The following is a 21,086-nucleotide window of genomic DNA, read 5'->3' as shown; positions in this document are numbered from 1 at the left end:
TATAAACTAAAACACAGAAATTTAATAAACCAAATAATAAATGGAGCATCAGTGAGCTGTGAGGCCTCGAGTAGCATAACATACATACTATAGTCTCAGGAGGCAGTGGGTAAGAGGAAAACATTTGAAGAAATAAAATGGGAAAATTTCACAAATCTGATGAAAACTGTAGTCCACAGATATAAGAAGCTCAACAAAAACCTAACTAAAGAAGCATAAAAAAAAGCTTTATCAAGGAATACCACAAATTGCTAAAAACTTATAATAAGGAGAAATTTTATTTAAATAGCCAAAAAAAGAAAGATTATAAACAGCGAATCAAAGACAATCACAGCACACTCATTGTTGGAAAATATGCAAGCTAAAAGATCGGGAGAAACATCTTTAAAAATGTGAAAAGAAAACTATCAAACTAGAATTTCACAGTAAAAGTATTTTTCACAAACTAAAGATATTCTAACAAAGCTAAAGACATTATACAAAAGTTGAAAGAATTAATGACCAGCACTACAAGAAATGTTAAAGGAAGTCCTTCCTTCAAATAGAAAATGAAACCAGATAGAAACCTAAGTTAATATAAAAAAACCCTGAAAAACAGCAAAAATAATGAGTTTGATAAATATGAAAGAAACTTTTCCTTATTTTTTCAATCTCTTTAAAAGACATCTATTTAGAGCCAAAAGAATATATTGTATTTGGGATTTATAAAATATATGTGTATAAAATGTATGAGAATCAAATAAAGAAGTTAAAATGGAATCACTGAAAAACAACATGAAATAAAATAGAAATCAGAAAAAGAGAAAAAAGGAACAAAAAACAGATGGGCAAATAAAAAATAAATAGTAAGGCCCTGGCCGGTTGGCTCAGTGGTAGAGCGTCGGCCTGGCGTGCGGAAGTCCCGGGTTCGATTCCCGGCCAGGGCACACAGGAGAGGCACCCATCTGCTTCTCCACCCCTTCCTCTCCTTCCTCTCTGTCTCTCTCTTCCCCTCCCGCAGCCAAGGCTCCACTGGAGCAAAGTTTGCCCGGGCGCTGAGGATGGCTCCATGGCCTCTGCCTCAGGCACTAGACTGGCTCTGGTCGCAACAGAGCGACACCCAGATGGGCAGAGCATCGCCCCCTGGTGGGCATGCCGGGTGGATCCCCGTTGGGCGCATGCAGGAGTCTGTCTGACTGCCTCCCCGTTTCCAGCTTCAGAAAAATACAAAAAAATAATAATAAATAAATAAATAGTAAAATGATAGATGTAAACTCAATCATATTAAAGATCACATTAAATGTAAATGATCTACACCCAAATTAAATGATAAAGATTGTTCTGCTAGGATAAAACAAGATCTAAATGAAATCTATTAAAAAAACACTTTAAATATAAAGTATGAGTAAGTCAAAAGTAAAAGAATAAAAGAGGTATGCCACATTAACACTAAGAAAAAGAAAGTTGAAATCACTATACTTCAATAGATTTAAGAACAAGAAATCTCATCATAGAGGGATAATTCATAATGATAAAGAGGATCCCAAAAAACTGCAAATCTACAAACTCAAAAATAAAATACTCTAGTTTACCATATACTGAACCAACTGTGTTTAAATAAGGTTTGAACATTAAAAGGTAAACCTCTTCTAGCAAATGAGCTATCAATCTTAATACTGCTAAGATGCTTTAAAGTTAGGGAACAAAATAGCTTAAGAATCAAGCTAAGGATTATGCAAAAGATTAAAATAAAGCTCCGTGTCAGTAAAAAATCTTGATAAGATCTCTCATTAATACAAACAATTAGGATTAAGTTAGTATATTTATTCATATTTCATATGGGAAGCATAGAATATGCCTGGACATTTGAGAAACATGTCAAGAGGATGTTTGTCACAGGCCCCCAAATAAAAACTTCAAGAGAATTTTTAAAGCAGTGTCCCAAGCTCATCATACATACCTTTCTTCTACACTGATGCTTCTGACAGTCACGCATCTTAACACACTTAGTTTCACAGAGGTAAGGTTTATGACATGGCATCCGTTTTGTATGCTTTCCACAGCGACAATGCTTTTCTACTTCCTGGAAAAAAAAATGATATTAAAACTTACTTTTGTTAAATGATGTTTTTTCACCTTGCAATTTTTGTAATTAACAAAAAGTGAAGGGTCCTGGCCGGTTTGCTCAGTGGTAGAGTGTCAGCCTGGTGTGTGGATGTCCCGGGTTGGATTCCTGGTCAGGGCACACAGAAAAGTGACCATCTGCTTCTCCTCCACTTCCCCTTCTTTCTCTCTTTCTCTCTCTTCACCCCCCACCTGCAGCCATGGTTCAATTGGCTCAAGCGAGTTGCCCTCGAGCACAGAGAATGGCTCCATGGCCTCCACCTCAGAGGCTGAAAAATGGCCTCAGTTGCAACGAAGCAAGGGCCCCAGATGGGCACAGCATCACCCTCTAGCGGGCTTGCCAGGTGGATTCCAGCAGTGGTGCATGCAGGAGTCTGTCTCTCTGCCTCCCATTCTCTCACTTAAAAAAAAAAAGGGAAGGAGAAAAGTTTTAAGAGTAAATTTGTATGAAAGACTTTACCAAAACTAAAGCTGAATTTCCTAAAATATTTGTTTGTATCTCATATTGTTCTAAAAAAGACTTCAAATGAATTCCCATTATTAAATTTAGTAGGAATTTGATATTAACTAGTAAAACAATACCACACATTAAAATTACTTACATGTAGTTACACTCTGACAGCTGCACATCTTATCTTAGTAAAGCAAGAAAATTGGATTATTTTTTAAGCTAACTTGATGACTTAGTAGTATGAGCATAACCAAAGTGACATATACATAACTTAAAAGTCTCAAATTAGGCCCTGGCCAGTTGGCTCAGTGGCAGAGCATCGGCCTGGAGTGTGGAAGTCCAGGGTTTGATTCCCAGCCAGGGAACACAGGAGAAGTGCCCATCTGCTTCTCCACCCTTCCCCCTCTCCTATCTCTCTATCTTTCTCTTCCCCTCCCACAGCCAAGGCTCCATTGGAGCAAAGTTGGCCTGGGCGCTGAGGATGGCTCCATGGCCTCCACCTCAGGCACTAGAATGGCTCCAGGTGCAACGGGGCAACAGCCCAGATGGGCAAAGCATCGCCTCCTGCTGGGCTTGCTGGGTGGATCCCAGTCAGGCACATGCGGGAGTCTGTCTCTCTGCCTCCCCGCTTCTCACTTCAGAAAAATACAAAAATAGTCTCAATTTACTCTAGGAATTCATTTCTTTCCATCATCACAAAGCCTAATTAATTCATCATTACTTTGAATATCTGCTGGGAACAAATAACCCCACTTTGGACTACAAATATAAGAATGTTCAAACTTTTACCAAGCAAAAACAAAGGGTGATACTTGGATTTGATTGCTGACATACTCTACTGCTTCTTCACCAATCACATTAGGTCAATACACTCAAGCAGATCATAACATAGATGTTTATAAAACTAAGTAACAGAAAACAATTACAGAACCATCCCATTTGATATACTGTAATAGAGAACTCTTAAAAGTAATTATTATAGGAGATGACTAACTTGTCTACATGTTTCACAAGGACCTCGGTGACAGCGCTGTGAACACCTATGGATGCCACATTCAAGTAACTTGTCACAACTATCTCCACAAGTTGGTACATCTTCTGTACAAGGCAAAGAAAACTCTAAAAACAGACAAAAAGTGAATGTTAATAGTAGGATACACTACTATAAAACACTAACAATGTGCCTTGTTCTTTTGGCTCCCTAAAGAATGATAGCCCTTTCAAACTATGAATTTTTGCGTCTACATAACTATTAGAAAAAAATGAAAATAAGCCCTAATATTTTTAAAGTTAAAAACTATTTGACACATGACAAGTTACCATCCTCAAGAAGCACATTTTTATAAGCTAACTACTTCAGAAATACTTGTCTGAAGAAATATCATATAAACCTCTATGAAGAATTCCACAATATAGAATTATAAACATAATTTGCTCTTAGTAACCTCACAGGATTAAATAAATAGATTTAAAGCATTATGAAACTCAGCTTCAACATAAATATGACAAGTACGGGTGGTATTTGTGCAGTCAAGGAAGGAGACTCAAACTGCAACCGTCCTGTGCCCTTATGTCAGAGCTACCAAAACTAATCCACTTATAACCCCATACACAATGGCAATAGCTTGTAATTACTAGGTTTTCTTCATGTGCTAGATACTACACTAAATGCTTTATGAGCATTTTATCATTTAATTCTCACAGCATCTTACGAAGCAGACACTATTATTGTCCCCATTTAAATTGAGAAAATCAGTGTTCATTAAAGGTGGGACTTGAACCCAGATATACCTTTCTCAAAGTTTGAAACTATATAATAGGCCCACAGAGAAATGTAATTAGTAAAGTACTTGAGTTAGCATAAAAAAATAAAACACATCCATTAAAGGTATAAAAGTAGCCTTACTTGACTTCTGACATGGACAGAATCTTTTCCCAGATCGAGGACACTCTCCACAAGCACCAACGTGACAAACTTGCTCACATGTGTGATTACCACATGGCAGTGTTTTTCCACACACCTAAAATAAAATGTCACAAGTACTAGTGAAGGACTTAAAAGTTAACAAGAAAGACTTTGTATGTGACATCATCCATTTTTTTTCTTTGTACATACCCATTTTTAATCACAAATAAGCAATTTCTTTACGTTCTTCATTTTTCTCTTACATAGGCATCATATGTATGTACATACATAAACATATACACACTTACATACATACACATTGTTTACATACACACTCATTCCTAAGTACTAAAAAGTATATTTTTAAACTATAATGTAGGAAAAAAGTACATACACCTTCATATGGCCATCCACCAGAGATTTCTCAGGTACCAAAACTGGGCCAATTCTAGGACAATCTACAAAATCAATCTTATTTCCTCAACGGGATTAATTCAGAAGTAGGGATGCATGCTGGTTAAAGAGAGGGGAAAGAAAAGGAGAGACCTAGCAGAAAAGAGAGTACTCCTGTACTGAATCCAAACTTCAAAAAATGGTTGTTAATTTTCAAAAAAAAAAATTCCCTCCAGTAATTAAAATATTAAATTGGGAAAGTTTCCTAAAATGTAAATATAATTCAGCTGAGTTACTATTCTTCCTCTCCTTTTATTCAACTAAACCTAATTAGCTAAATGCTAATGAGCATTTCTCATGATGCTCTCCGTATTCCTTGATACCACCCCACAAAATGCACAGACACTTACTTGGTCACAGCGCCACTGTGGACTTGCACAGCTTCTTTCAGTGACTTGTTTGCCACAGACACATTTCTGTCTACTAACTCGTGGACAGGGTGGACAACTTCCTGGAATCACAATGACAAATTAGCACAGAAATATTTTAAAAGCAATAGAGACTGCTTTGATTATGGCTAATAAGTATGACCTCTCACCTGCATGACAAGGATGTTCACATTTATGGTGTCCACAAAGCAATTTCCGCCCACATGGCATCTGACAGGACCATTCCTTGGCACTGCACCTACGAGGGATGGGTTTTGCTTTCTTACAGTAACAAGTAGTTGTGACCATCTTTGGACAAGGAGGGCAGGGCCCTGGAATCCAATAAAAGGAAAAAAAAATCAGAAGTCAATGACAACTTTCAATTCCTATACCTACCTGATTTCTAAAGCTTTCCTTACTGACACTTTAAAAGGCATTCCCTTTCAGTATTTTCTTAGGTAAACTGAAGTTATGAGTTCAATTTTCACAAATTTTTTTTTTTTTTTGCCTCAAACTACAAAGAAATCACCACCCACAAACAATTACAAATGTAATATATAACTCACCTGGATGACAGAGGAGTAAACATTTATGGCCACAAGGAGGCTTAAATTCTCTCTCACACACTTGGCCACATGAATGAGGCACAAGCCATGGATCTAAAGGTGGATCTTCTACTTTTCCACAGTAGCAATAGTACCTACTAGGTGTGTCCGAGCGTTTGTATTCAAACCTACATTTTGGACTACAAAGAAGAATGACTACAGTTAATTTCATTTTTAAAAGTAACGAGAGACAGAAATATAAAATACTTAGCAATACAGTATACTTAACTAGGTTTATATAACGCACTTTCTGCTCCACTTATATTAGTAAAAAACATGAGTTTACTAAAATAAATAACCATCTAGAACAGCCTTGTTCAAAATAACTTCCTGAGATAACAAAATTGTTCTATACCTGCTATGTCCAACATAACAGAAGTTCAAGATAAAATCATGAATAAGCCATCTAATGAAATAAACATTAAAAAATTAATAAGATTGAATCATATACACCTGCAGTTTTGAGAGATTTTGAGGATAAAATCAGGAAGCCTATGATCAAAACATGTTAGATGACAGTCTTATATAATGTGATTAATGTATAGAGATATGAACTCCAGAAGAGAAGTACCAGAATTATGAAGAATTCTAGTCCTATAGAAAAGAAATGAAAGCTCTTTAAAAAGATAACAAAATAGTGCTTTGCATGGAAATATAGAGTCTGAATGATTTATTAGTTATACAAGCTGGGAAACAAAAGCCATTTACCATGTCCCATATTTTCACAAACCAAGTGACTAATTGAAGGCCAAACATGGATACCAAAACTGCCAATAAAGCAACTCATGAGCTATAACACTCCTTCATTTTAAAACTTGATATTCCAACTAAATTAGAAAAATTACCAAGGCCAGGGATAATCTCTCTTTCCAAAATCATCATCTGTCAAAGAAGATACCAGAAACTGGCTGTCTTTAGCCCACTTCTGAATACAGGGCATGTGAAATATACAGAAACATCCTGAACAACTCCAAACCTAAAACAAAAGTATCAGATATTAACATATACAATTTTTCTTTGATAATTACACAATACTTGAAATAAGCACCACAGTAAATTATTTTCAAGGACTAAAGAAAAATAATTTTTTCTTACAGTATAACAGAAGAAATGTTCTTCATAAAAATTTATTTAAATGTAGAACACTTTAAAGAAAATATTATTAACCATCCAGATTCATCCAACTAGAAATAAATACCGCTAACATTTCGGTTAGTCTCTAATGTTTTTCTTAATGTATTTCATACTTTTTAAAAAAATAAAGTTATACCGTACTGATTGATATGTAACTTCGTAGCCTTTTCTTTTCTTGATAAGCATTTACCCTTATCAAACATTTATATAACATGATTTTATAGTTTTATAATACATCATGAAGAATTATATAGCATAATTTATTTAATCCATTTCTGGTTGTTGGACATTTATTTCCAATTACAAATAACACTACAAAGAATTCCTTAAAAACAAATATGTACATATAATCTCTATGTTGCTTTTATGTTATATATAAAATCTTTTAGTCTAGCACATACACTAAATTTTTTTTTATTGTTGAAATTATTTTTTTTATAATAATTTTATTTTTTTAATGGGGTGACATCAATAAATCAGGATACATATATTCAAAGATAACAAGTCCAGGTTATCTTGTCGTTCAATTATGTTGCATACCCATCACCCAAAGTCAGATTGTCCTCTGTCACCTTCTATCTTGTTTTCTTTGTGCCCCTCCCCCTCCCCCTTTCCCTCTCCCATTCCCCCCTCCCTCCCCATAACCACCACACTCTTATCAATGTCTCTTAGTTTCACTTTTATGTCCCACCTACGTATGGAATAATGCAGTTCCTGGTTTTTTCTGATTTACTTATTTCGCTTCGTATCATGTTATCAAGATCCCACCATTTTGCTGTAAATGTTCCGATGTCATCATTTCTTATGGCTGAGTAGTATTCCATAGTGTATATGTGCCACATCTTCTTTATCCAGTCATCTATTGACGGGCTTTTTGGTTGTTTCCATGTCCTGGACACTGTGAACAATGCTGCAATGAACATGGGGCTGCATGTGTCTTTACGTATCATGTTTCTGAGTTTTTGGGATATATACCCAGTAGAGGGATTGCTGGGTCATAAGGTAGTTCTATTTTCAGTTTTTTGAGGAACCACCATACTTTCTTCCATAATGGTTGTACTACTTTACATTCTCACCAACAGTGAATGAGGGTTCCTTTTTCTCCACAGCCTCTCCAACATTTGCTATTACCTGTCTTGCTAATAATAGCTAATCGAACAGGTGTGAGGTAGTATCTCATTGCAGTTTTGATTTGCATTTCTCTAATAGCTAAAGAAGATGAGCATCTTTTCATATATCTGTTGGCCATTTGTATTTCTTCCTGGGAGAAATGTCTGTTCATAACCTCTTCCCATTTTTTTATTGGATTGTTTGTTTGTTTGTTGTTGAGTTTTATGAGTTCTTTGTATATTTTGGATATTAGGCCCTTATCTGAGCTGTTGTTTAAAAATATCATTTCCCATTTAGTTGGCTTTCTGTTTATTTTGTTATCAGTTTCTCTTGCTGAGCAAAAACTTCTTAGTCTGATGGTAGTCCCATTCATTAATTTTTGCCTTCACTTCTCTTGCCTGTGGAGTCAAATTCATAAAATGCTCTTTAAAACCCAGGTCCATGAGTTGAGTACCTATGTCTTCTTCTATGTACTTAATTGTTTCAGGTCTTATGTTTAGATCTTTGATCCATTTTGAGTTAATTTTTGTACAGGAGGACAAACTGTAGTCCAGTTTCATTCTTTTGCATGTGGCTTTCCAGTTTTCCCAGCACCATTTATTGAAGAGGCTTTCTTTTCTCCATTGTGTGTTGTTGGTCCCTTTATCAAAAATTATTTGACTATATATATGTGGTTTTATTTCTGGACTTTCTATTCTGTTCCATTGGTCTGAGTGTCTATTTTTCTGCCAATACCATGCTGTTTTTTTTTTAATTTTTTTTATTTATTCATTTTAGAGAGGAGAGGGAGAGACAGAGGGAGAGAGAGAGAGGAGAGACAGAGAGAGAGAAGGGGGGGAGGAGCTGGAAGCATCAACTCCCATATGTGCCTTGACCAGGCAAGCCCAGGGTTTTGAACCGGCGACCTCAGCATTTCCAGGTCGACGCTTTATCCACTGCGCCACTACAGGTCAGGCCTACCATGCTGTTTTGATTGTTGTGGCCCTATAATATAGTTTGAAGTCAGGTATTGTAATGCCCCCAGCTTCATTCTTTTTCTTTAGGATTGCTTTGGCTATTTGGGTTTTTTTATAATTCCATATAAATCTGATGATTTTTTGCTCTATTTTTTTAAAAAATGTCATTGGAAGTTTGATGGGAATTGCAATAAATTTGTATATTGCTTTGGGTAATATAGCCATCTTGATTATATTTATTCTTCCTAGCCAAGAACAAGGTATATTCTTCCATCTCATTATATCTTTTTCGATTTCCCTTAACAATGGTTTATAGTTTTCATTATATAAGTCCTTTACATTCTTTGTTATGTTTATTCCTAAGTATTTTATTTTTTTGTTGCAATCGTGAAGGGGATTATTCTTTTGAGTTCGTTCTCAATTGTTTCATTGTTGGCATATAGAAAGGCTATTGACTTCTGTATGTTAATTTTGTATCCTGCGACCTTACTGTATTGGCTTATCGTTTCTAGTAGTCTTTTTGTGGATTCTTTGGGGTTTTCGATGTATAGGATCATATCATCTGCAAAAAGTGATACCTTTACTTCTTCTTTTCCAATATGGATGCCTTTTATTTCTTTGTCTTGTCTGATTGCTCTGGCTAGAACCTCTAGTACCACATTAAATAACAGTGGAGAGAGTGGACAACCCTGTCTTGTTCCTGATTTAAGGGGGAAAGCCTTCAGTTTAGTGCCATTTAATATGATGTTAGCTGATGGTTTATCATATATGGCCTTTATCATGTTGAGATATTTTCCTTCTATACCCGTTTTGTTGAGACTCTTAAACATAAAATTGTGTTGTATTTTATCAAAAGGCTTTTTCTTCGTTTATTGATAAGATCATGTGGTTTTTGTTCTTTGTTTTGTTGATATGGTGTATTACGTTAACCGTTTTACGTATGTTGAACCATCCTTGAGATTCTGGGATGAATCCCACTTGATCATGATGTATTATTTTTTTAATATGTTGTTGTATTCGATTTGCTAGTATTTTGTTTAGTATTTTAGCATCTGTATTCATTAGAGATATTGGTCTGTAGTTTTCTTTTTTTGTGCCATCCTTGCCTGGTTTTGGTATGAGGGTTATGTTGGCCTCATAAAATGTGTTTGAAAGTATTGCTTCTTCTTCAATTTTTTGCAAGACTTTGAGTAGAATAGGAACCAAGTCTTCTTTGAATGTTTGATAAAATTCGCTGGTATAGCCGTCAGGGCCTGGACTTTTATTTTGGGGGAGGTTTTTAATGTTTTTTTCTATTTCTTCTCTACTAATAGGTCTGTTTAGGCTTTCTGCTTCTTCTTGACTCAGTCTAGGAAGGTTGTATTGTTCTAGGAATTTATCCATTTCTTCTAGGTTGTTGAATTTAGTGGCATAAAGTTTTTCATAGTATTCTACAATAATTCTTTGTATATCTACGGTGTCCGACTTACACTAAATTTTAAAAATTAGGTGATCAAAAATTTTGAAAACTTTATATTATATATAACTAAATATATATTATAAACATATATGTAAAAATGATATATATAATTTAAAAGTTTAAGAAATAATAGTAATTAATATTTAAAACCTACCAACACTTTAATATAAGTGACAAAAATCAGTTTTCATTATAACATTTCTCAACTGTATAATCAAGTCAGACATGTAATATATTGCATAAACTGGCAACAGCATTTTAATTTTTTTTTTAATTTTTTTTTTTTTTTTTTTTGTATTTTTCTGAAGTTGGAAATGGGGAGGCAGTCAGACAGACTCCTGCATGCGCCCGACCGGGATCCACCCGGCATGCCCACCAGGGGGTGATGCTCTGCCCATCTGGGGCATTGCTCTGTTGCAACCAGAGCCATTCTAGTGCCTGAGGCAGAGGCCACAGAGCCATCCTCAGTGCCTGGGCCAACTTTGCTCCAATGGAGCCTTGGCTGCGGGAGGGGAAGAGAGAGACAGAGAGGAAGGAGAGGGGGAGGGGTAGAGAAGCAGATGGGTGCTTCTCCTGTATGCCCTGGCCAGGAATCGAACCCGGGAGTCCTGCACGCCAGGCTGACGCTCTACCACTGAGCCAACCGGCCAGGGCTGGCAACAGCATTTTAAAAAGCCATCTTTTTAGTTGAATTCCTTCCTAGTCATTGAGAAAAGAATGAGGATGGAGAAGTGAGAGAGGACAAGATGGGGAAGAGTAAACACCAATAAATGGTACCTGTCAAGCTGATTACTGCTCAGTACCAATGTTCAGTCCTGCCAGGGACCCTTTGAAGAACCAGTAAAACATGTCCCGGACTACCCCAACAACCCTTAACAGACAGGAGGCTGGGGCACTAATTCATCAACTCCCTGTAGTGAAATGTTGCCCCAAGGGACAGTAACTTCCGTGTGCTTCTGTACTACACCCGTGCACTGGCTGAGTGGATTTCCAAAGAGAAAGCACTGAAGTTAAAAAAAATCCTCACATAACAAGTTTTCATGGTAGGATGGTAGGCCTGTATCCGCATGCAGAGACTATTCATCCATTGCAGGTGAAAGCAGAATAACCAACCAGATGTGACTCCGGGCACCAAAGGTATCTGCATCTGCTACACTATTCTAGCCAATTATGTTAAATTTCTGATTCACTCTTGTCAGCAACCCATTTTACTTGACCTGTCTTCCTCTGGCAATACTGTGATAATAGTTGATTAATCTGAGGTCTAAATGTTGAGTCTATCATATTCAGTCATCACTTCCCCTTACTTGCTCTATTAATACCCTTTTAAATTTACATATGTATAACTTCAGCATTAGGCCATCATGACTCTGAGTACATAACTTATGTCTGAATCCATCTCTCCTCAGTGACACTTGACTTTCCACAGTACCTTCAATATAGGAAAAGATCACTGAAAACCCATGGTCACTGCTAGGTTCTACTTCCTTAAGGCAGGGAACATATCTTTTTCTTAACCCGCTAAATGTTAAAATGACCAGTTTAACATTTCAGTATTTGTGGGAATCTCTAAAGTGCAGAGATACTTTTTAAAATGCTTTATTAAATTGACATGAGCTTTAAAACTGAAGATACTTGTTTCAGTTATAATAATAGTGCTAAAATTATTGGATTCTCATTTAGGGGTAGTAATTTTTTCAATTACAGATTTAAAAAATAAAGATGAATAAAACTCTCAAATGAGTTATTTTTTTAAACAAAAATAGATAAAAGCGTAAGAAATGGTTAAGTATTATAAACGCAATATAAGAAATTTGGGAGAGATACATGAACATAGATAAGGATAAAAACTTACGGCCTGGTTTCTCTTCACTGAAGCAATGCAAATTAAGCATGTCATAGCCCCTGCTTGAAAAGCTTCATTCATATACTGTTTTGTTCGTTCTAATTCACGTATATCTCCATCTTAAAATTTAAAAATTAAAAACTTCATGTTAAGCAGCATCTGAAAATAACACAAACTCGCTAATAGCACTATACAGAATGTAAGAACCACCTAGCAGTATCAATTGCTCGAAATATAGCATAAAATGAGAAGTTTAAAAAAAGCAGCCTGCGAGCTGCCAAAAGGTCACAAAGTCCATGCATTAAATCTTATATGTCTGATTCAAAACCAGTACCTAAGCCCTCTCAGAGTATACTTGCTTTTATTGCTGTTACAGTGCTTAACAAATTCTTTGGGGGCAGAACCCCAGACAAAAGCAGCAAGATGTCAAATAACAAGGGAAAGCATGTCAAAAACAAAGTGAAAGAAACAGTGTCAAAGTTCAACAGAGCCATTTAATTTAAATATAAGCACATGCGTGTGTGTATGACACAAAGCATATTCTTAATAAAAACTAGTTAAATAAAAAGATCCCGAGGTCACTACAGTGTAATCATCAGTTCTACGTAAAAAGAAAGCATGAACTTCTTAGAAAAAAATTATTAGACTGTATTTCCTTAAGAAATTTTTGAGCATTTACTAGACACTATACTATTAGTATTGCAGTAGGATTGAATTAGCTATTTTTTATCTTCATTCTACAGATGAGAAAACTGAAGCACAGAACAATTAAATAACTTCAGTTTGATTATTAACCACTGCGAGCCCCTTAATCACTCTGGTATGCTGCAGCAAGAGGTAACTACAGGTATGTTCAAAATATAACATGTAAAAGCAAAATGAAAGACAGAAAAACCACCCAAAGCACATACGACACCAAAAGGGCAGTAATCTTAGTCATTTTAGTGTAAGAGAAATAATGCTACATGCCTTTAGTACAATAAAAATCATTTAATAGAGGCTGACTAATAGTAAAAACTACCATAAGTAAAGAACTTATGGTAATAAACTAATTCAAATCAAAATTTAAGTTACCAAAAAGAAAAATTAAATAGTATGCTTGGATAATTCTTTACTTTCTAAAATTATCTAAGGAAACAAAACACTTACCAAAACTTGCTCTACCATAATATAAACAAATATAATTTAAGGTATTAAACAAAATATCCATAAAGTCACTCTCAAAACTATAAACTAGGCCCTGGCTAGGTGGATCAGTGGTAAAGCAACAGCCAGGCATGTGGAAGTCCCAGGTTCAATTCCCAGTTAGGGCACACAGAAGTGACCATCTACTTCTCCACCCCCCCCCCCTTCTCTCTTCTCCTCCCTCAGCCATGGCACAAATGAGCAAGTTGGCCCTGGGTGCTGAGGATGGCTCCATGGCCTCGCCTCAGGTGCTAAAAGTAGCTCAGTTGCCAAGCAATGGAGCAGTAGCTCCAGAAAATCAGGCCCAGGCAGGGGTTGCCAGGTGGATCCTAATTGGGGCACATGAAAGAGTCTGTCTCTCCGCCTCCCTGCCTCTCACTTGATTAAAACAAAAGAAAAAAAAAACCCTTATAAATTATAAAATTATTAAAAATAATTGTTTTATTTAAAAAGTTTAAAATGTATCCTTAAAAGCAGACTTAATAATCATATTCTATGTGCTTATTTTGCTTTTCTGCAAAGCTGGATGTAACAAATGTGTAACATTCTAAATTTCACCTAATTTAACAGCTAAGACATAATCGAATATAAGAACAAGATGAAATAGGCTTTAATAAAACATAGTCTAACCTTGTATTTGTAAGATTTATGTAAGATTTCATTAAAATTGCATTATAATTTGGCTATAACAATAAAGTATACTGCCCAAAATGTCATAGTGTATAGCATGGCATTTGAAGACACGCATTTTTAAAAGATCACCCTGGTAACTAAAGAAAAGTGAGTATAAGGAGGCCAAGACTAGAAGCATAAAGTACTAGTTAAGAGGCAGTTACACCAGATAAACCAAAAAGTGACCTCGAGCAGGTCACTTAATATAATTGTTTCAGTTTTCTCATCTTTAAAATTATAATAATAGTAATATCTACCTCATAGTTATTAGGTGGATTTAATTCACACGTTAAATAGCTGGAGGAACTTGAATTATATGGAGAGGGATGAATTTAAGAAATTTGGGAAGTAAAACTCAGAACTTAATAACTCTTAGATTATGTTGCTTTTATATTTGTTTTTATTGATTTGAGAGAGAGAAAAAGGCAGGAGGGGGACTTGGGAAGAGGGAGAGAGGGGGGAAGAGGGAGAGGGGGAGAAGAAGAGAGGGAGAGGAAGAGAGGGGGAGAGGAAGAGAGGGGGAGAGGAAGAGAGGGGGAGAGGAAAAGAGAGAGAGAGAGAGAGAGAGAGAGAGAGAGAGAAACATCAGTTTGTTCTTCTACTTAGTGTGTATTCATTGGATGCTTCTTGTATGTGCCCTGACCAGGGATCAAACCCACAACCTTGGTGTATAGGGACAATGCTCTAACCAACTAAGCTACACAGTCGGGGCCTAGATTATGTTGCTTTTTAAAGTGTGTATTCACATCAACATGAAGAAGGAAAGAATGCTGTGTTTGACGAGATGTCTGACATGGGCAGAGGGAAGGAGTGGTAGTGAATGAACACACTCATGCCATGCAGGTGGCATCCCTGCTCACAGATTTCTGGTTTGGGTGCATGGCTGAGAAAACTATGGTGCTACCAATTGAAATAAAGAAAACAAGACAAGAAATAAGTTATCTTTCAACATCTGTTTGATGTGTCCATGGTCCAGCAATATAATGATACCCATCAGACCGCTAACCATGCAAATCTAAAATCTGAGAGAAAAATCACAAAAGGAAAAAGGCTGTGCTCAGAGAAGAAAAATGAACTTCTCTGATAAAAGCCTGGTGGCCAATTCACTAACATGAGATGGGAACCATCTTATTACCTGGCATTTCTTGTTCTTAAATCAAGGGATCAAATTTCCTTACTTACACAAAGAAACAAGAATCACAATATTTATGGATCTGACACAAAAGAGAGTAAGAAAAACTGCCTTAACACTTTAAGATGAAAGCCACATTAAAAATCAGTGAAACTTAACAAATGATAAATGTTTTCTAAACACTATGAATAAATACTGAGTTACATCACTGAATTTCCTATTTAAAAGTAAAATCTGTCAATCCAGAATGGTTTAAGTGAAGTCCTCTTAAAGCAGGAAACTTCTTAAGTTTATTCTTTATGAAGTTCTCTAGAAGAAATTATCTCCTAGCCTTAAGGTTATTCAGTATCAAGTTTCTCAAGCATCTACAGTAAATTCCTTGGAAAACTACCTGACAATGTGTTATTTTCATGACGCCACCAATATATTCAGGCAACTAAAGTTGATAATACAGGCAAGAATGTTTCTAATAACAACTTTAAGTATAAAAGGTAGAATGTGTAAAGCACTTACATTTAAAATAATCTATTTTTACACTTAGCACCAAACCCTCTACAGCAGCATCACTTTGGCCCTCTCTCTCATAAGCAAATATGGCTTTAAGAGTAACCCTGGTAGCCCAATCTGTGGTAGCGCAGTGGATAAAGCATCAACCTGGAATGCTGAGGTCACAGGTTCGAAACCCCAGGCTTGCCTGGTCAAGGCACATACAAGAAGCAACTACTAGTGAGTGATGCTTCCCACTCTTCCCCCCATTCTTTTCTTTCTCTTTTCTCTCTAAAATCAATAAATAAAATCTTAAAAGAAATAAAAAAGAGTAATTTAGGTATAAACAACATATAAAGTGACTGTACATGTCAAACCTGAGGACTTGGTTTAAAAAAGGTATGAAAGTCAAAAGTAGTAAGAAATAAAATAAAGTCAAGAAATGAGATTGACTTCAAGACACATTTAACATGATGAGAAAAAAAATGAACAGATTTAAAAGAGTATTCAAAGTCCTTAAATCCAATCAAATCATATCCAGAAACAACCTGACCCCACTCATGTCGCAGGGGGTGGCCGCATCCTCCCAGCATTCTAATGAAACACCAGTTAAACACACAGAACTTCTAAGGTTATAAGGGAAACTGCCTTTCCATTTGCTTTACAGAAAGATTAGTATTACACACATACAACTCAAAGAGTAAAATATGCAAAAATCCAACCCTACAATACAATAATACTCATTCGTAAAATTCAAAAACTATCCCGTATAGACTAAAAGTGTTCTTAAAAGTCAGGAATATATTTTCATTAATATCAACCAAAAAAGTCTAAATTTAAAAGACCATACAGTACCTGTCTGAGTAGTGTAAGTTATAAATGTATTAGCAACTATTTTCCCCCGTTTTCCTTCCAAATCTTCATCTCCTTCTTCTTCAGAGGAAGAGCTAAACTGTTCTTCAACAAGTTTTTTGGCTGCAGCTTGATTAGCCTTCTTGATTTCCTCAAATTTCTTTTGTGACATTAGCTCTGCTTCAAAGACAAAAAATGAATTTCATTTCTGCAAAACAATCCTTCAAAACTCAAGTCAGAATATACCAATAGATCATTTTAAAATATAAGTTTAAAAGTCACTTTTGGAGCATTCTATTTTACTATCATCCATGTAAAACAGTATTTTCAAATTTCTTGTCACACAACAAAAGAGAATGCCACAATGAAAACTCGCTTTTGTAAAATGCCCTGCTAAATGCAGCAAAGTGTTCTAGAAATAATGACTAGCAAATCAATTTTTTTAAATTATAAAGGTACAATAAAAATATCCAAAAAACTGGTGATCAACCTCAAAGTGAGGACACTAACAAAAATTTAAATGGGATATTTAAAAATTGTACACAGTAATTTTAAGAGGGGAGAATCATGCCCACTGGGAGCTCAACCAAATCAGCTGGAGGCAGGTGCTTCTTTCACACCACCTCCTTCCACACTACAGCCCACCCTGGCCTGGCCCACCAAAGTGAACAAACAATATTCACTGTATACCCACTACATTTATATAATCTGCTTCTTAGAAAGCTCAAAGCTTTTACTAAAATGTGGTCACAAAACATATATATTTAACATGACTGACACACAAAATGTTGCTAACACAGAAAATAAGCTTCTTTCAGTAACTTCATTCCAAAAAGAAATGCTAAATTTTGGATTAGTTCTTCCAATATTCTCTTCTGCCTGTCTATACTTCTCATTTTGTTACTTGGTTAAATAATAATGCAAAAAGAATTAATTAGATGACTTCATAGCACATTCCCAAAGAGACTGCAAACTTCGCATCTGCTTCTCCTCCCCTCTCTCCCTTCTCTCTTGCCCTCTCATGGCCAGTGGCTCCATAGGTTCCAGGCACTGAGGACAGCTCGGTTGGTTGGAGCATCGGCCCCAGATGGGGGTTGCCTGGTGGATCCCGGCTGCGGCACATGCGATATCTGTCTATCTCCCCTCCTCACACCTTTTTTAAAAAAAGATGTATGACTCAAACTTGATGTACAGTAAGAAAGATAACAAATGTCATTAATTATGTGGAATTAGCAGTTAAGAATACATTTTTTAAAAGGTTGAATTAGAAGATGTAACAAAAACATTCATAATCTGATCCAAGTTTCCACGTAAGATCACCTCAAGAAAAGCTGACAAAGCAACTTTCCTATATATTACTTCTTGCAGTCCATTCTCAATTATCCACATTAAGAAGGCTTGTTTTTCTACTGTCCACAAAATCCAATATATATACTCTACCCAAACTGTTCACAGGTCTCCAACTTGCAGACCTCACCATCCCCATGAGAAACTCAACAACTGCAAGCTAATAGAATAGCACCTAATTTTAAAATCCGCCTAAGAGAAAGAGCACTCAGAAGCTCAATTTGAAAATATATCCTGAAAAATATATTCCAAACACAGAGAGGAGTGATTTCAGAAATTGCTCCTGGGGCCCCATGTACGCCTCCATTCGTAAAAACAATTCAGTGTTGTGTGGATGCTCTCAGGCGCCACCAAAACACAGCCTTGAATGAAGGCTATTAACAGATGGGAGGCGGCCACGCCAGCTACACCCAGGGAAAGTCATAAAATTCGTGAATAGGAACCGAGAGAAGTACCAGAAGCCGAAGAGCTTACAGACCATACACAATTAAAGTCAGCTAAACTAAAGCAATCACGTCAAGATGGAAAACAACTGGCCCCCAGCAGTAGGGCAAACTGAACTGGATGGAGTGCCTACACCCGATCTAAACGGGGGTGTTTACGACTCAGTCCGCGGGCTGTCGCCATGCAGTCTTGATATTATTTTACAAGAAAACTTGTTACCCAGATTTTTATGAGATTAAAACGAACAAACAAAAAACAGAAGATTTAAAGCCTGCGTTAACCAAACCAAATTACATATGTATAAGGCTAGACCTCCGGACCACAATGTGCAACTTTTGGTCTACAGTCAGTAGGCAGAAAGAGTGAAAAGCATCATAACGGGCAGGGAGTGAGCAAAGATTACTAGCAATTAAAATTCAGATAAAAAGATTTTTTTAATTACGATGGGAATGTGCCTGAAAGGTGAGAGGTGGGGCGAACCAGCTCCCCCAGGAGAGGAAAGGAAGTGAGAGCGGGGTGGGGGGCTGCGACAGCTCAGTCCCCGCAGGCACCCGGGTGAGCCGAGGGGCTGCGACAGCTCAGTCCCCGCAGGCAGCCGGGTGAGCCGAGGGGCTGCGACAGCTCAGTCCCCACAGGCAGCCGGGTGAGCCGAGGGGCTGCGACAGCTCAGTCCCCGCAGGCAGCCGGGTGAGCCGAGGGGCTGCGACAGCTCAGTCCCCGCAGGCAGCCGGGTGAGCCGAGGGGCTGCGACAGCTCAGTCCCCGCAGGCAGCCGGGTGAGCCGAGGGGCTGCGACAGCTCAGTCCCCGCAGGCAGCCGGGTGAGCCGAGGACGCCCCCCCGCCCCGCCCCGCCGAAGTCCCCGGGGCTGCGCTGGCCGGGCTACCTGCGGCCGCCGCGGGCGCGGCTCCTCCGGGGCTGGGGCCGGGGCCGGAACCCGGACCGGCGGCGCTCGCCGACACCCTCTCTCGCCCTCCTCCGGCTCCGCGGACTGGGAATCCATTTCCTGAGGAGGGGGCCGCCGTGGCCCGCCCTCGGGCTCGGCCGCGGCCACCGGGCACCTGGCGCCAGGCAGCTTCCATCCCTGAAGGAAAAAAAGAGTAGAAGGAGCTTGAGTGGCCCGGCGCCGAGGCAGGAGTCGGGGCCGGGGGGAGCGGCGGGAAGGGCCGAGGAGGAAGGTCCCCGCGGGGCGGGGACAGGTTAGAGGAGGTCGCGGCCCTGTCTCTCCCGGAGGGCGAGTGCCGCCGAACCCGGGCTCGGGAGGTGGACCCGAGAGGAAGAGGGCTGGGCAGAGGAATGGACCGCGGGGCAGGGAGCATCCAGCGGCGGACAGGAGAGCCGGGGAGAAGGAAGGCGCCTTCTCCGCCTCAGGCGGAGCGCCCTGAGGGGACAGCTCCACACTAACCTCGCGGCTCCTGCGGGGAGACAACTGCACTAGAGGGACCCCAGGGCGGGCTACGTCTCCTAATCAACAGTGCCCGCCCCGAGCGACTACAACTCCCACAAGCCCACGCCCGCCGCCCGCGAAACGCGTGGCATCACCGGCCACTTCCTTATCCGGGAGTGTCGAGGTGGGGCGTGGAGGAGGAGGATAGGGAGGGAGTGCCCGAGCGCGTGCGCTAACTGGGCTGAGCCTTCGGAAACTACAATTCCCGGCATGCTCGGGGTCTTGGGCGAGGCCACCGCCCAAAGAGGGTGCACCTTGAGTTAGCCACGAGAACACCTTTCTCCAGAGGATGCTACTGTATCCCTGCAGCTGCGTAAACCCACCTCCCTATCCGGATTCTTTTGGAGTGGCTGCAGTTGACTGCCCTCTCATCTGTAGCCTTGCCTTCAGGCTTTCAGCTGGCAGAAAACTCTTCTCATGAACTGGGAAAAGGTACTTATTAATGAAAACATTTGGGGTTCAGGAAGAGGTCAGGACGAGGTTGCTGCAGAAAAAGTGGCTGGAGTGGAGAAAGCACTCTTCTGAATTTGTAAACCATGTGTAGGATAAATCTAATGCCTATTATTATAACAGTCCTTTGTGATTGACAATATGCTTTTCCTGAGCAGGCCAGTTTTTTCCTTCATGACAGCTTTCTAAAGTAGATTTTGTTAAAGGAAGTTGTTGAGAGCCAGTAGTTGAGAGCAAGAGGTCCAGACCCGGAGAATTGATCTGGTGTTGTTGCGAGATCTCAAAGAAACCATGAGGAGGACCAGATGAAGTGAACATTGCCTTTTCTACATAGAGGGGAAGCACCAATGGCAGCAGGTGGGTGGCAGCTCTGCACCCCATTGGGGAGGAGGGTTGAGGCTCAGATTTTATAGCTAAGCCCTGGACAGTTGCTCAAATGAAACTCTTTGTCTGAAGTCAGGCAAGCAGGGAGTAGGGGGGAAGTATATGCCCACTTCTGTGCTGTTTCTCCTTCATATCTGGTGACTCAGTTCCTTGTCCTTAGTAAAACCTCAACTACAGTTTTCCTACCCTTGTTTCCATAGCTTGCAGCCAGGTTCTGTGACTGGGGACTAGGGAAGAGGAAGGGTCATGTCCAGCATTGACCCTGCACCAGGATCTAAATCTTCTAACTTCTCTGAGT

At 38.8% G+C, this 21,086-nt stretch overlaps 1 protein-coding gene across 3 annotated transcripts in view; it reads right to left on the bottom strand.

Moving 5' to 3' along the window:
* Nucleotides 1-20,038, bottom strand: part of NFXL1 (nuclear transcription factor, X-box binding like 1) — a 50,992-nt gene extending 30,954 nt beyond the window's left edge. Inside the window, exons 1-11 of one of the 3 annotated variants that reach the window (XM_066281187.1) lie at nucleotides 19,913-20,038; nucleotides 19,394-19,591; nucleotides 16,722-16,898; nucleotides 12,401-12,510; nucleotides 6,732-6,862; nucleotides 5,848-6,026; nucleotides 5,452-5,613; nucleotides 5,264-5,364; nucleotides 4,461-4,575; nucleotides 3,549-3,673; nucleotides 1,940-2,062 (exon numbers count right to left, since the gene is read on the bottom strand). In XM_066281187.1, coding sequence (XP_066137284.1) covers nucleotides 1,940-2,062; nucleotides 3,549-3,673; nucleotides 4,461-4,575; nucleotides 5,264-5,364; nucleotides 5,452-5,613; nucleotides 5,848-6,026; nucleotides 6,732-6,862; nucleotides 12,401-12,510; nucleotides 16,722-16,898; nucleotides 19,394-19,589 — 1,419 coding nt within the window. In that variant the 5' untranslated portion in view covers nucleotides 19,590-19,591; nucleotides 19,913-20,038. Of the gene's footprint in view, nucleotides 1-1,939; nucleotides 2,063-3,548; nucleotides 3,674-4,460; nucleotides 4,576-5,263; nucleotides 5,365-5,451; nucleotides 5,614-5,847; nucleotides 6,027-6,731; nucleotides 6,863-12,400; nucleotides 12,511-16,721; nucleotides 16,899-19,393; nucleotides 19,889-19,912 lie in introns of those variants that run through there. The other 2 variants (XM_066281185.1, XM_066281186.1) reach the window with 2 other exon arrangements.
* Nucleotides 20,039-21,086: the final 1,048 nt, after the last annotated feature.

This window comes from Saccopteryx bilineata, chromosome 5 (assembly GCF_036850765.1).
Source record: "Saccopteryx bilineata isolate mSacBil1 chromosome 5, mSacBil1_pri_phased_curated, whole genome shotgun sequence".
NCBI classification, from domain to species: Eukaryota; Metazoa; Chordata; class Mammalia; order Chiroptera; family Emballonuridae; genus Saccopteryx; species Saccopteryx bilineata.
Note: the sequence above shows the minus strand (reverse complement) of the source record. Positions and strands in the feature narration are given on the sequence as shown.